Source organism: Heterocephalus glaber, unplaced genomic scaffold (assembly GCF_053883595.1).
Source record: "Heterocephalus glaber isolate CG9 unplaced genomic scaffold, H.glaber_assembly_v1.0 deba00000122, whole genome shotgun sequence".
NCBI classification, from domain to species: domain Eukaryota; kingdom Metazoa; phylum Chordata; class Mammalia; order Rodentia; family Bathyergidae; genus Heterocephalus; species Heterocephalus glaber.
The window spans coordinates 85,007,330-85,024,041 of NW_028258138.1; the positions used below are offsets into that span (position 1 = coordinate 85,007,330).

At 39.2% G+C, this 16,712-nt stretch overlaps 1 protein-coding gene across 4 annotated transcripts in view; it reads right to left on the bottom strand.

Moving 5' to 3' along the window:
- Galk2 (galactokinase 2) overlaps nucleotides 1-16,712 on the bottom strand; it is a 105,264-nt gene extending 88,552 nt beyond the window's left edge. For 3 of the 4 annotated variants that reach the window (XM_087180968.1, XM_004835432.3, XM_087180964.1), the window contains exons 1-2: nucleotides 16,555-16,712; nucleotides 1,484-1,572 (exon numbers count right to left, since the gene is read on the bottom strand). In XM_087180968.1, the coding sequence (XP_087037094.1) occupies nucleotides 1,484-1,572; nucleotides 16,555-16,607 (142 nt within the window). In that variant the 5' untranslated portion in view covers nucleotides 16,608-16,712. The remainder of the gene's footprint in view (nucleotides 1-1,483; nucleotides 1,573-16,554) is intronic. The other variant, XM_087180969.1, reaches the window with a different exon arrangement.

Consider the following 16,712-nt stretch of genomic DNA (forward strand, 5'->3'; position numbering starts at 1 on the left):
GGTACAAGTTGTTGAACAACTCCATATGAAATACACAGGAAAGAGGCCAGGGATTTAGCTCAGTGGTTCCACCACCTGCCTCACAAGCGCCAGGTCCCAAGTTCAATCCCCAGTACCGAAAGGAAGGAAGGAAAGAAGGAAGGAAGGAAGGAAGGAAGGAAGGAAGGAAGGAAGGAAGGAAGGAAGGAAGGAAGGAAGGCGGGCAGGCGGGCAGGCGGGCAGGCAGACAGACACAGGCTTCTGAAAGCCACCTTACTCTAGAATAAATTTAGAAGCTAGCAAAATAGGTTCCACATGGCTTTAAAATAATGCTTCAGGGCCAGGGATTTAGCTCAGTGGTTTTGCCACCTGCCTCGCAAGCTCAAGGACCCGAGTTCGATCCCCAGCACCAAAAAAATAAAATAAAATAATGCTTCATAAATAACATTTGTCTCAACAAGTCTTGTTGAAAATTCAAATAACCTTGCTGAGAAAAGTACAAGCAAATAAATTCAATAGCCTTTTGTGGAAAACACACAATTTAAATCCCATGAAAGGAATTCATTGTCTAGCCTACCTACTTTGCCTTTCTACCTGGGGAAAAAAAAAACTCTCACCAGAAATAATCAAATGATAAAATGATTAATGCTGTTCTCACTTAATGTTTCCTTTTAATCAAACTGCTGGCTGTAATGAAAACTGAAAATAACTCACATGCCATGAAAGAAAACTATTAAGCAAATTATAGAATAACAACTTTTGCTATTCAACAGGTTGAAGTTATTAAAATAATAATTACGACTTACATAGAAACAGAAGAAAATATTTATGATATATTAAATGAAAGAAAATAAAAATGGTATGTAATCTAACTTAAACTATATCAATTACTATATGCATAGGAGATGGACAGAAAAATGCTGCGCATTACTGTTAAACAGCTGTAATTTACTATTAAACTGTAGTACAACTCAAAGATTTCCACAGGAGAAACCAAAGAAAGGATAAATTCACCTAAAAAACTTGAAAAACTTGGACCACACTTTTAAAATCAAGGAATTAGAAGGTCAGGATTCCCCTAACCCAGTAAGTGTGAAGCCATCAAAATTTCTCACTGCAGTCTTAAAATGTAACCTGTGGTTGGGCTGGAGATTTAGCTCAATGGCACCACGCCTGCCTGGCAAGCACAAGGTCCTGAGTTTGATCCCCGGTACCAGAAAAAAAAATGTAACCTGTGGCATCCTCTAAAAATCAATATGAACTATTGGATTTCCAAAACTATATAGATTTAGAAAACAAATGGAGAAAATTAATATTATTGAATGGATTGGAAAAGATGAAAGTAAAGTGTGTCCCTTATATAGCAGTGTGTCTTCATGAGATATTTTCACCAAATATGTGAAATATTCTGTATGAAGGAAAAATTAAGAAAGCAATATACTAGCAAAAATTTGGATCTTACTAAAAGAGAAAAGGAATTTAAGAGAAGAAAGTTTTGAAATACCTATTATGTTGACTCTTCCTGGTGCTCGAACATAAAACTTGGGAATGGATCCAAACTTAGACTTAAACATCTCCTTTAGCTTCAGCAATCTGAAAACAAGAGTAGAATCTTTCAGATTACACATGGGAAAGCCCACAAGGGCCTGAGTGTATAGTCCAGTGGTAGAGTCTTGCTTACCTGCACAAGGCCCTAGGTTCAATCCTCAGCACCGCAGGGGAGGGAGGGGAGAAAGCAAGCAAGCCCGTAAGACACACGTACACACACACACACACACACACACACACATTTCATATAACCGCCACTTCCAATTATTCCAAGACAAAGAAGAAGAAAACTCCAAACTCTTCTCATGACAATTCTACCCCAGAAACCCTAGGACAATCCCAGGACAAACAGTATTGTTACCTCAAAAATCATACAATAGTACAGCTAAGCCCACTGAAGAATTAAAAAGTTAACACTTCTGCCACTGGCCTCGAAAGCGCAAGGTCCCGAGTTCAACCCCCGGTACCAAAAAAAAAAAAAGTAAACACTGACGCATCCAACAGAAAAATCTATTTGCCTCAATTATAACGTGTATAATTTTTCAATGGAGGGTACCAATGGGACTGGATTAAGACCCATCCTAAAGGAACATGACCTCATCTTAATCCGATTACAAGGATGTAATCCAAATCTGCAAGGATGCTAATCCCAATCCAGCCACATTCTAAGGCTCAACTGGACATGAACTGGGAGAAGAGGGGGTTCACAGCTTTCAAGCCCACACAGGGAGTCCAGAGCAAACTAGGTTGGGTATAAGGAGGCCGCGGTTGTAATTCTCATGGGGCTCCTGCTTCAGTGCCAAAATTCAGCACATCAGTTTCCCTTGGCCTACATTCCCTAAAACTCCAGAAATCAAGCTAGATATTCTGCTCGCGTTCCTTCCAGGTCCGAACTTCTTCTAGCAGACTCAATAATGTGATACTGTCAAATCACCTTGAGTCAACCCTGTGCCATCCATTGTTTATACTGCGGGATTACAATATCCCACATTGTATTGTGTCTAAGTAATAATATCAACACAGTGCACAATTATTAAAGCCACCCATATTCAGCAAGTAAGTAATTAACTGGTCTCAGGGACTAATTAGTTGTAAGAAGTGGAAACCCACACACACAAAAAAAAAAAAGTTCAAGGAAAAGGACCCGGGATGTAGCTCAGTGGTGCCGCCGCCTGCTTCACAAGCACAAGGTCCCAAGTTCGATCCCCAGTACCAAAAAAAAAAAAGTTCAAGGAAAAAAATGGAAATTTATTATAATGATAAAAGATATGTTGAATATGGTCAGAAGTTACTCAGGCAGGAAATTAGACCATCACCAGCAACTTTGCTTATACTGGTGTCTTTGCCTCTCGGTTTTGCTACCCCACTCTCTCATCCCTCCAAAGGGACAAGAGCTCTTTGCATGCTGCATGCCTACGTTACCTTCTTGGTTCTGCTTCTCCATACCTTCAGTTTCATGACCTATGGCTGCACTGCACAAGACTTAATAGCTCTAGTGTCCCATACTATCTGTCTCATACATCTCTAGAGCCTTCACTTCAAATTCTCAAAAAGTATAAGATGTTGGGTAGAGTTTAGGTTTGGTACCCATCATGGTGCAATCATGTGTAGTCAGAGGGTCTGGTCATTTGGTACAAATAACGTCACTAACTGTAGTTACATATTGTGATCACCTGGGACCACTCCTCCAGTCGAGGATATGAATGACAACACGAGGTCTCAGAGGAGACAATAACTGCTATCTCCAGCACATCATTCAAGGAACATTTACTGGTTGGGTATGGTGGCACACGCCAGTGATCTCAGCACTCGGGAGCCTGAGGAAGGAGGATCACTGTGAGTTCAAGGCCAGCCTAGGCTACTTAGTGAGTTCAGGGCCAGCCCGTGCTACATAGTGAGACCTTCTCTCAAAAAACCAAAAAAACAATCAAAATCCAGAATTTGTACAAGGAAAGAAAGTATAAACATCAGAGTATAAATTAATGAAATGGACACTAAAAAATAATACAAAGAATCAATGAATCGAAGAGCTGGTTCTTTGAAAGAATATACAAAACAGACAAATCCCTAGCCAATCTTACCAAAAAAATGAAAGACCCAAATAAATGCAATTAGAAAAAAAATAAATGCAGTTAGAAATGAAAAAGGCTAAATCACAAAGGACTCTGCCAAAATTCCGAAGACCATTAGTAACTACTTTGAGAACCTATACTCTAATAAAATGGAGAATTCAAAAGGAATGGATAGACTTCTAGATATATATGAACTACCAAGATGAACCAAGAAGATATAAAAATCCTGAATTCAATATCAGGCAATGAAATTGAAGAAGTAAGAATAATAATAATAATAATCACCAACTGAGAAAAACCCAGATCCCAATGAATTCACTGCCAAGTTGTATAAGACCTGTAGAGATCTGATGCCAATACTCCTCAAACTCTTTAATGAAATTGAAAGGACAGAAATACTCCCAAACTCATTCCTGGAAGCCAGCATTACCCACATTCCAAAACCAGACTAATATCCAACCAAAAAAGAGAACTACAAGCCAATCTCTTTTTTTTTTTTTTTTTGGTACCAGGGATCGAACTTGGGACCTTGCTCTTTCGAGGCAGGCGCCGGAACCACTGAGCTAAATCCCTGGCCCCAGCAAGTGGAACACGCCAAATCAGCCCAAGCCCCGGCAACAATCCACTGGACACCCCCCCTCCCCCGCTCCTCTGTACAGGCACCTGGTTCCACACTACAAAGACACAGAGGACACCGGACCACCAGACCACGGTACTGAGTCCCGCCGCTCCTGGCCCAGAGGTAGGGGCTTCTGAGCCACCGTCTCACTGCTCCTGGTCCAGAGGAAGGGGCTTCCTGGCCACCACCCCTCCCGCTGCTCCCAGCCCACAGGAAAGGGCTTTTGGGCCACCATCCCTACTCCCGCTCCTGGCCCCTGTCCCACCTCTCCCAGCTCAGAGGAGGTAATCCGTGCAGGCGCCAACAGCACCACCACCCCCCCCAGTCGAAATGAGAAAACACATAAATAAGTCTCAAAACCAGACTTCCAGATCACCTACAGCAACCTCAAAGGGAAATGAGATGGAACACTCTGATACTCAACCACCTGGACCCACGGAACTGGCAACAAAAGGGGATCTGGAAAAAATGAAATCAGAAATAATTTCTCAGATAACATGAGAAATTGTGCTCCTAGTGCAAGACATGATTAATAAATCCAGAGAGGAGCTGAGGAACATGATGGAATCCCAACATAGGAAACAAATGGAATCCATAAAACAGATGCAAATACATTTCCAGGACATGAAAAACTCCACTGAAAGTCTACACAGCAGAATGAGCCAATGTTAGGACAGAATTTCAGATGTAGAAGATAAGACTGCAATTAAGGACCAGGAAAAGAAAAATTGCTTCAAAATTATAAGGGAACATGAGAAATCAATCCAGCAGCTGCTAGATGATGCAAAGAAGAATAACATAAGACTGACTGGAGTCAATGAAGAAACAGGAGAGAGTACAGATGACATAAAAAAACTCTTCACAGAAATAATGGCAGAAAACTTCCCAAGCAGGGGAAAAGAGCTTGACATACAGGTAAGTGAGGCATATGGGACTCCAAATAGCCTTGATCAAAAAAAATCTACACATAGGCATAAGATTCCAGAAACTCAACAGAAGAACAAAGTTCTACAAGCAGTCAGAGAAAAGAAACAAATCACATACAAAGGAAAGCCCATCAGAATCACAGCAGACTTCTCAACACAAACCATCAAGGCAAGAAGAGCTTGGAGTGACATATTCCAAGCCCTAAAAGAAAACAGCCTCCAACCCAGATTGATGTACCCTGCAAAACTATCTTTCAAAATGGATGGAGAAATAAGATACTTTCATGACAAACAGCACCTTAGGAACTTCGTGAATACCAAACCAGCACTCCAAAGAATTTTACACAATAGCCTAGGAACTGTCTGTTGAGGATCACAACCACAGGAAGCAAAGTAGAATGAACCCATCTGGCATGACAAGAAATTAAATGGAAAGGGGGAGAACCCAACAAAAAGAAAAAGTCATGGCAATGACAAGTCAATACGTTTCAGTTATAACCATCAATGTTAATGGTCTCAATTCACCAATCAAAAGAAATAGACTGGCAGAATGGGTCAAGAAGCAAAATCCAACAATATGCTGCATACAGGAAACACTTAATTCAAAAGGAAACTCATAGACTGAAAGTTAAAGGGTGGAAAACAGTACTCCATGCAACAGGAACCCGAAAAAAAGCAGGAGTAGCTATCCTCTTGGCAGATCAAGTAGATTTCAAACCAACACTGGTTAAGAGAGACGAAGAAGGACACTACATCCTTGTAAAGGGAAGAATCCAAGAGGAAGAGATGACAATCATAAATATCTATGCACCAAACAGTAGTGCGCCCAGCTATATAAAACAAATACTAACGGACATGAAAAGTCATATATGCACTAATACAATTGTAGTGGGGGACCTCAACACCCCACTGTCACAAAAAGATAGATCAACTAGACAAAAAATAAGCAATGAAATACTAGAACTCAATCGAACTCTTGAACAAATGAACGTAACAGATGTTTACAGAGTCTTCCACCCCACAAAATCAGAATACATATTCTTCTCAGCTGCACATGGGTCATTCTCCAAACTAGACCACATAAAAATAGGGATGGAACCACTTCTTAAGAGATGAATCTGAGCATTCCAGAAAATAATATGCTTCTGTCTAATCATAAGTAACATGCTTACTATTGCATGAGACTATATTACAGAGTTGTTTTCCTTTGCACTATTAGAAGGTTTCTATTCACATAGTTCTTCCCAACTCAGGTGACAGCAAAAGAGTTGTCTGGTCTCTTAAAGGTGAAATGTCTTGCAAATGTTAGCAGATGCATTTTGAGGCTTATGACAGGTTTTACTATATCTTTAAAGTAAACAAGTGACAGCAATATACAAATAACTTAACTTAAGCAGTGGACATTGGTTCCAGAAGGGGGGAAAAGGAACGTTTGAAAACACAGTGGAACTTCATAAAATATACACATCAACAGGGTGCCCAACTCTCCAGTGAGCCTTTCCACCTGGACCAGAGGCAGAACAACAGCTAAAACCTCAATGGTCCGGTGATGCTGTGATGCTCCAGAACAAGACCGCACCAGCTGAAGACATCCCTGGAGGAACAAAATCTTCACCTGTATAGTTCCTCATTGCTCTAGGATTTTTGCTGCAGCTGCTCTCTGAGCATCTGTTACATTTGTTTCTCCCGATGTACTGAACTCTCTGTCCTGAGTAGTCTGTTACATTTGTTTCTCCTCATGTCCTGAATAAAAGGGGGCAAGCTTGGAGGGGGCGGGGAGGGGAGGGCGGTGCGGTTCGTCTTTGTTTCCCAGAGGAGCACTGATCAGGCCCAAAGCTCAGCTTCTTCTCTAAGTCTCATTTTTTTCCATCTTTTCTGTCTAATAAATTAATTCATCTTTTGCTGTTGTGGCTCGCAGGAGGCTATGAATTACTACAGAGGTTCTAGTAACGTCCCCTTTGCCTGTTCCCTACATCTATCTCTCCTTTTAAAACTCCAATTATTCTTTTTTTTTTCCAAATCTTGGGGGTTTTTTTCATTAAGTTTATTGGTACATTTTAGGTATACAAAAGTTACATTCGTCATTGAGATCTTGTACCTTTACATGATGTATCTTGATTCTTATTTTTTCACCAATCCCCTGCCCTCCCTTCACCCCCTCCTCCCTTCTTTATTTACATAGACTTTGTTTCCATTTTTTCCTCTTCTCATATTTTTTCTTTCCCCTTCTTTCCTTTCCTCTACCCCTCCCACTTCCCCTACTCCTTTAGACTTTTTCTTCCTATTTCACATTATCAATTATACATTTTGAATCTTATTTACACTTTTAGTTTTTCAAACCAGAGAAACTATTTGGTATTTACACGTGTCCTATTTATTTCACTTAAAAGTATGGCCTCAATGTGCATCCACTTAGCTATAAATGTCTCTAGTTTCTCATTCTTTATGGCTGAGTAATACTCCATTTTGTAAAAAAAAACCCATCTTTTTATCCAGTCTCCAGTTGATGGGCAATTGGGCTGTTTCCAAGTTTTAGCTATTACAGACTGTGCCACTGTAAACATGGGTGCATATATATCACTGTGGTGTGATTCTTTTAATACTTTTGGGAAGATACACAGCAGAGGAATAGCTGGGTCAAATGGGACTTCTAATCCTAGTTGTTTGAGATATCTCCATATTGATTTCCATAGTGGCTGCACCAGTCTGCACTCCCATCAACAATGAACAAGGGTTCCTTGCTCCTCACGACCCTGCCAACATTTGTTATTGGTTGATTTCTTGATAGCAGCCATTCTTTCTGTGGTGAGGTGGAATCTCAGTGTTGTTTTCATCTGCATCTCTTGAATGACCAGTGTTGTTGACCATTTTTTCATATGTTAATTTGCTTTCACATGTTCTTTGTCTGAGAAATGTCTGTTCATTTCAGATGCCCATTTTTGAATTGAGCCTTTATATTTAGGGGGGTCTGATTTTTTTTACGCTCTTTATATATCCAAGATAGTAGTCCTTTGAGGAACAGCTGATAAAAAATTTTTCCCACATTGTAGGTTGTCTCTTAGCTCTTGGTGGTTTCTCTTGCAGTGCAGAAGCTTTTTAATAAGATGAGATTCCAGTTGTTGATTCTTTGTGCTCAAACTCCAATTATTCTTTAGTCTGCCTGATATTGTTTCCTATGGCACCAAAGTTTTGTGCCTCTATTTCCTCTTTGTTCTTATGAGAAAGATTTAGTTTAGATCTCCAGGTTCACTGGTCTTTTCTTCTGCAGTGTCTAACATGTAAAATTTTAATTTCTGTTGTATCTTGTATTTCTCATTTACATCTTATAATTTCATCATTATGCTCATATTTTCTTCTGTAGCTTTGAATTTATGGAGCATTATATTACCTATTTATATGTCATATCTGTTAATTATTGCACTCTTATAACTTCTGGTTCTCTATTGTCTGACATTCTTCAGGCCATAAGTTGAACTTTTGTGCTTGCACTTCAGTCTAGCAATTTCCCATTGGATGGCATTTTATGAGTATTGCATTGGTGAGTATTCCTTTTTGTTATAGCTCCCTAAAAAATATTGGTTATTTTTCTTCTGGATAGAAACTAAATAACTTGTAGATCAATTTGATCCTTTCAAGTATTATTTTAAAATTATTTTAAATTGGGCATGGGGAAATCTAATGTGAGGGTTAATTTATAGCTAAAGTAGTTTATAGTTAAAAGCCTTTCTCAGGTTGCTATGGTATGGCCTGTGTATTAAAGTGGGAACTTTATCTTTGTCATTCTGTGATTCTGGGAATTGTCCACCTTATAACAAGGCTTTCCCGGACTTTATGTACTTTTTTTTTCTTGTTACCCTCCTTTCTTCATATCTTACCATTCACATAAGCTATTTCTGTGTCAGAAATACTGTTCCAAGGGAAATTGTTTATTTTTTGTATTGGTAATTATCAGTAAGTATGGAAAATCAGCCACGTCCCTATTCACTGTTTTTCTCTCAGTTCATTTTGATTTCCTCCTTTTTGTCTTTGGCCCACGTGTTCTCCCTCTGTATAGTTGCAGGTGAAGTTTACAACTCAGAATAGACCTACAAAATAAAGTCATTTGGTGGTAGGAATGTAGCTTATTGGTAGAGTGCTTATCTCTCATATACCAAGTCCAGAATAGATCCACACAACTCGAGGAAAAAGTACAACATTTTCTGCTTCTTTGAATTTTTAAAATTAATCTTTATGTTATATAAATTTCATTTGTACTTCCTTTTCCAGATTTTTTGTTTGTCTTTTTTTTTTGGTACCGGGAATCGAACTCTGGACTTGTGCTTGCAAGGCAGGTGCCGGAACCACTGAGCTAAATCCCCAGCCCAAGATTTTTGATATTTCTCCTTATATTGTTACTTTATTTCATATTCCTTATATTTCATATTGTTCCTAAATATTGTCTCCACCAACTAGTAAGTAATAGATTAATTGAAAATAGAGAAAAATGTATCAATCTGACCCTTCAGGGCTGTAATAGATCTTTTCAATGTGAATCTTGAGTCTATCCATTCATTCCATCTACTCTGATATATTATAATAGTTTTCATTTTCTAGATTAGAAAATTAAAAGCTACATATTCTGTTAAAATTCACAATAAAATGATGTTAATTTTTTCATTTACTTTTTTTTTTGGTACCAGGGATTGAACTCTGGTCCTTGCACTTGTGCAGCAGGTGGTGAAACCACTGAGCTAAATCCCTGGCTAATTTTTTAATGTTTAGCAAGTAATATCTGCAATTTGTTTTAAAATAATCATTTTTAAAAGCAAAAATGTAAAAGCACTATAAGTTATAAAACTTTATAGATATAGAAGAAACTAAAACCCAAACAATAAAAAAGAGCAAATTATCCCATTACTAAGATAAAATTGTTGTTAAAATTATTTTTTTATATATATATATATATATATTCAGGTTATTTAAATAAATATATGTATAAACCACATACATGGAAGCGTCTAAGTTATATGTCATTTTATGTATGTATATGTCATTTTGCATATTTTAATACATAATATAAATTTGTGTACATTATTAGCAATTTACAATCAATGTATTTTAAAATCTGTGTAATGCTTCATTCCATAAATAAAGTGAAGTTATTTAATATTTCTCCTATTAAAAATAAATAAATAAATAAATAAATCCCTGGCCCCTACAAGCCAATCTCTTTAATGAACGTAGATGCAAAAATCTTCAACATGATACTGACAAACAGAATGTAACAAATCATCAAAAAGATCACACACCATGACCAAGTAGGTTTCATCCCAGGGATGCAAGGATGGTTCAACACACACAAATTCATAAATGTAATACACCACATAAACAGAAGCAAGGACAAAAACTACATGATCATTTCAGTTGATGCAGAAAAAGCTTTTAACAAAATCCAACATCCATTTATGATAGAAACCCTGAAGAAAAACAATTATACAAGGACCTTATCTCAATCTGATAAAAGCCATTTATGACAACCCAATGGCCAGCATCATATTAAATGGAAAGGAGCTGAAAGCTTTCCTTCCAAACTCAAGACAAGACAAAGTTGTCCACTACCACCATTCCTGGTCAATAAGTTATTAAAACATTAGAGCAATCAGGCAAGACAAAGAAATAAAAGGGATATTTATAGGAAAGGAAGAAGTCAAATTAGCATTATTTGCAGATGACACAATCTTCTACACATAAGAATTTTAAAGAATTAGAATTGTTTTCTAGAATTAATAATCAAATTCAGTAACATAGTAGGATACAAAATCAACACACAAAAACCAAAGACTACACACCAATAATAAACCCACCAAGAAAAAAATTAGGGAAACAATACTTTTCACAATAGCATCAAGGAAAATTAAATACTTAGGAATTAACATAACCAAAAAAGTGATACTATACTCTGATACAAGATATCAAGAGGGAATCAGAAAATGGCAATATCCCTTGTGTCTGGATAGTCAGGGCCAACAGAGTCAACACAGCCATACTTCCAAAACTGATATACACATTTTATGCACTCCAAATCAAAATAGCAATAGCACTCCTCGCAAAATTAGAAAAAAACAATCCTAAAATGCATATGAAGCCAGAAGAGACCTAGAATAGCACACGCAATCCTGGGCAACAAGGGCAAGGCTGGAGGCATCACAATCCTGCACTCCGGGTTATACCACCCTGATGAAAACAGTACAGTAACTGGACGTAAGTGTCACACCCCTATAATCCTGGCACTCAGGAGGCTGAGGCAGGAGGACTGCTCTGAGTTCAAGGCCAGCCTGAGCTACCTAGTGAGACCCTGTCTCAAAAAACAAGCAACAACCAAAAAAGATAGTATCACTTTGTATTTTTGTCAAGTAAATAAATGTTTGCATATGAAAAAATAAACACCTCGCTGATTAAAAAAATTGTTTCCAATTGCAAAATACTAGAAACAACCTAAACACTCTTACATAGGACGATGCTTATATAAATCATGGCCTATTTATGAAACAGGGGGTGAAACTACAAAGGAAAATATAGTTTCTAGAAATCCTTATCAAGTGATTTCCAGAATATTTTGCTAAAACAAAAAGGCAAAGTGCTTTACCCGCTGAGACAGCCTGGGGATGGTGAGCCTCCCAGTAGCAAAGAGCAAGACCGGCCCCAGATCTTCAAAGCAGAGATCCTTCAGTAGCAGATTCCAGAGCTGGGGCAGAAGCGTCCTGCGTATAACCCGGACCATCTTGTGGGGCCGTACAGAGTCAGGACAGTGAACTGACTGCCCAAACAGCACAGCTGAGCGCCGAAATAATAGTGGTAGCAGATCACAACCCACTGAATAAAATCAGTATCTGAGTCCACCATGGTACTCCCGTACAGTAAATATAAAAAGTGCTAGGACATCCCAAATGCCTAACTAGCACAGTAATATCTGATTTAAGCAAGAATCGTCAGTGGATGCTAAAACCAGTAATACCCTTCAAGCTATTTTCCCCCGTGGTGTGGCTTGAGTCCAGCGCCTCGCACATAGGACGAAAGCACTCCACTACTGAGCTCCACCTCACCGCCAAAGATATTTAGTTTCAGAAAGGAAAATAGTAATTTTACAATGGGTAAACCAGGCAGACACCTCCTGTATCAAGCAGTGCAGCTCACCAGCTTTGGTAATGGGGCAGATAGATATTATGTGCCTCTTCATATGATACACTGAGAAAATAAAATCACTTTTCCGTATTTCTACCCAAACTGCATACACTGAATGTAATCACGAAGAAACATACTCTCTGAAAGGAGAAGTTGTTAAAAGTACAGTCATGACTCTAAACCAGATAGAAAAGGAGCTGTATGCTAAAGATTTTATTTCCTTAGCAACAGAAATAATAAAATGTGATAGCCAATCAGATAGTGTCCAAAGCACTACCCATAGATAGTCAAATGGAATGGTTGACATGCATTTAAAAATAGATACTAAAAGCCAGGTGTGGCGGTACACGCCTATATTTCCAACACTTGGGAGGCTGAGTTGGGAGGAGCTCTGTGAGTTTGAGGGCAGCCTGGGTTACATAATGAGTTCAGACTAAACTAAATAGCAAGACCTTGTCTCCAAAAATAAATAAATAAATAAATAAATAAATAAATAAATAACTAGTTATTACCCAAGAAGTAACAATAAATTTGCATTCTGCCAGAATGTTCTATGGACAAGAATCACTTGCATTGGTATCAGTCTTCTGTGACCTAGAGTTGTGAAACAGCCAGAGTACAGTAAAGGTCTCAAAGTCAACACAGGAAGCAGATAACCTGCAAAGGTATTCAAGACAGCATATGCTTTTTTTCGAAAATAACCAGAGATCTTTTGGTTCATTTCCAAGTTTTTCACGATTTTTCCCTACAACCCAAACAGAGGGATATTCTATAAAACTGGCCATGAAACACACAGACAGAACCCTTCTGCAATTAAAAATGGATTAAGGAGACAATAAATGCAGCATCCACACTGAATTGGGTCCTGACACTGGACATACACAGTCTCGTGCCAAGTAACAATGTTTGAATCAGCAGCAAACCGATACGTGACAGCACACTCTTGAGACTATCCTGCCCGATGAAGTCCCAGCAGCCTTTGTGAGTACTCTCTGACACTCGTGTGAGGAAAGTGCCCTCAGAACATGCTCCCGTCCTTATGTGACGCCCAACTACATATTTTGCTGTGTTGGACATCAGTGGACTAACTAAACCTCACTCAAAAAACAAAAACAAACAAAACAAAGCCTCCCTGGGAAGAGCGTGGAAGATGGGTTGTAGAAAGAGGAAATCTAATAGGCATTCGTGGCAGAGATAGAGGTGAGTGAAATTAAATTAAGGTGATAGTTAAAATGTGGAAGCCACAGGGATTGATGACCAATCAGATGTGAGAAAGAGGGATGTCGCTATGGTAAATCCTAGTTTTCTGGCTTGGCCAATTCTCTAGCTTCCAGATGGGGCTGGTTCTGCCTATTACAACCATGTAATGCACTGATTAAATTCAAATTCTCTTGAATTTTAATCCTTACTAATTTACCTTTATAAGCACTGCAAACTACAGTGAAATATTAGCATCACGATTAGAATGTGTCTCTTAAAATGTGATTTAATGAAATAATTTTCATTCACCAAACTTTCCGTCATATCCCAGGCTACCTTGGGAGTTTCCGGTTCCTGTCTTCTTACAACCAACCACTCCACAGCACACAGGCTTACTAAGTGACTTCACCTACCTTTGAAACTCAAATGTATGGGGCTACAAAAGGGGACAAGGAAAGGATTTTTCTTTTAGAGAGCATGGAAGTACACGGGGTTTTTCTAAACTTCATACCTAATCCTCTGATAATTAAGTAATGCCAAAATTGGCAAGTAGCAGCTGTACTTGTACCTCTGGGCTAGACACAGACAAGATTGTCTTAATGCAGTCCCTGCACCCATGACCAGAAAGTACAAGGAGCATTTCAGTACGAATCAGTGAGTCCTTGCGAAGATCATACCATTAAAAGGGGAAACTGGCCCAAGAATCACACACAGCACAAACTTCTGAGTCTGGAGCTCTAGTTGTTGTGGGGATTTTTTAACAGCATTTATTCAAAATGTCCAGCATGACCAACTCTATAGAGACAGAAAGTATATTAATAGTTGCTTATGGGTCAGAACAGGAAAGGGAAACCAGAGTGAAAGCTAAAGAATGCTTGTTTCTTCTAGAGTGAAGATTTTCCAAATTTGATTATGGTTTGTTGTAGATGGCTTTTATCAGGTTGAGATAAAGACCATCTATACCAATTTTCTGAAGGATTTTTATCATGAATGAATGGGTATTGGACCTTGTCAAATGCTTTTTCTGCATCCACTGAAAAGATCATATGGTTTTTGTCCTTCGCTCTGTTAATATAGTGTATTACATGTATTGATTTATGTACATTGAACCATCCCTGTATCCCTAGGATGAATCCTACTTGGTCATGGTGCATAACCTTCTTGATGATTTGCTGCATTCTGTTTGACAGAATCTTACTGAGGATTTTTGCATCTATATTCATTAGGGAGATTGGCCTGTAATTCTCTTTTTTGGTTGGATCCTTCTCTGGTTTTGTTATCAGGGTAATCCTTGCTTCCAGGAATGACCAAATTTGATTATGGTGATAGATGTGCAACACTTTGAAAATACTATCACTTCATTCCAAACTTTAAATGGGTGTTACAATAAAGCTGTTACAAAAGATAATAATCCAACAATTTAAAACTTAATTCCAAAGCAAAGAAAGAGATACCACTACAAAGTAAGCTAGAACAGTGGAATTTGAAGTCTTATGGCTTGGAAACAAGCATGAGTGGAATGCAAAAAGAAAATATTAGCACTTCTATTTCTATTTTCTTTTTATATAAAAGAATAGAAAAAGAAATTATCTGACTAAAATGTGCGATGTGGCTGGCTACCATCTGCATTTTGAGGAAAGACCAAGAGTTCTTCAAGGAGACAGGCTCATGTCCAGGGGCCTCCGAGAACTGCAACCTGTGACCGATCCAGATCTGCACTATCTGGATTTAACAAAATGCAGCCCTCCTGACCACTATGTGGCTTCAAAAGATTCCTAAAAGTAAAACACCTTTTGGAGCTAATGATTTCGGCGCACACATAGATGAAAAACAAAAACAAAAAGCAGAGCTTATTCGACTAGTATGATCTGTTCCGTGGCTAGCACAGAACAATAAATATTTACATTAGACGTTCGTTGCATGAATATATACTCAAAAAAATCACAAAAGGTGAGAAAGAATGCTAAGGAAAATTTTCACTTTTAGTGCATGTACCAGTATTTGTTACCATCATCTCCCTACTGTGCAGTAGAAACTGATCTTTATAAATAAAATCCTATAAAATAGAAACACTTGACATTTCTCAATGCTCATGTTTTACGTCCTGAAAGGACTAAACTGTTACAAGGGGCTGGATTTATTTTCATATAACAAATTCCTTGTGATCTTATTTCAAGCATGCCTAATAACGCGTCCTAATTCATGTGAATATACAGTACAGTGTGAGGGTCCTAGCACTATGCAAGGACCTCCAGAGAATATGTGAAAATTTCCAAAGATATTCCGAAATAGTCTAACACTACTGGTCTCTATAACAAGAAACTGTTTCTCTCTAGTAACTAAACACACACTGTTTGTTGGCTTAAGCCTGCTAGAACACTTTCAAGTTGAAGTCCAATACTGTGAATTGACACATGATGGTAATAAGCCAGGAAGTAGAAAGAGTTTAGACTTGATACTAGAGGGGTTAAAAAAAAAAATTTAAACAAGAAAGTGGGAAAGAGGCCAAGCACAGCAAGCCTTGGGCTACTGTAGCAAGTGAAAGACCACATTCAGTGAGATTTTGGCTCAATAAATCAGCGCAGACTTTTTAGAGTGGTTGTAATTTTTTTTAAATCCTGCACAAGCCACCACTGAATTATCTGTTATTCTGTAGCTGGGTATCAGCAACAAACTAATTCCCTGAGGGACAGTTTGGAGATTCTGGATCTTTTTTTAAGATGTAAAAGCCAGAGAGCTTTTCGTATGTTTGTTTTCTGTGGAAAGCCAGGAGACTCAAAAGCAGTGCCAACTGCATCCAGAGGAGGAGGAGCTCCAGGTGGAGCTAGCGTGTTTACTGAGGCCGGGTGGAAAGCGCGATCCAAAGCCTCTGGCGAGAAAGGCGGAGAAACCCCGCGGCCGAGCGGTCTCCGTGGGAGCAGGCGGGGTGCGCAGGGCCGTGCCCGGAGAGTCCTGGGGACCAAGCTGCGCCCTGAGGGGGCAGCGAAGCCGCCAGCCTCGGGTCCCCGCCCGGCCCTGAGGTGCCCACGCGCGGTGCTGCCGTCCCCACCTGGGATGTTCGGCCACCTGGATTGGGCGCGTGGCCGGGCCCTCTGCTGCCATCGCGCCCCGATCCTTCCTCCTCCCGCGCCGCAGGGACGGGACGACCCGGCTCCCGGCGACCTCCAGCCGCCTCTTCCGGGCCACACGACGCCCGCCTGCGGAAAT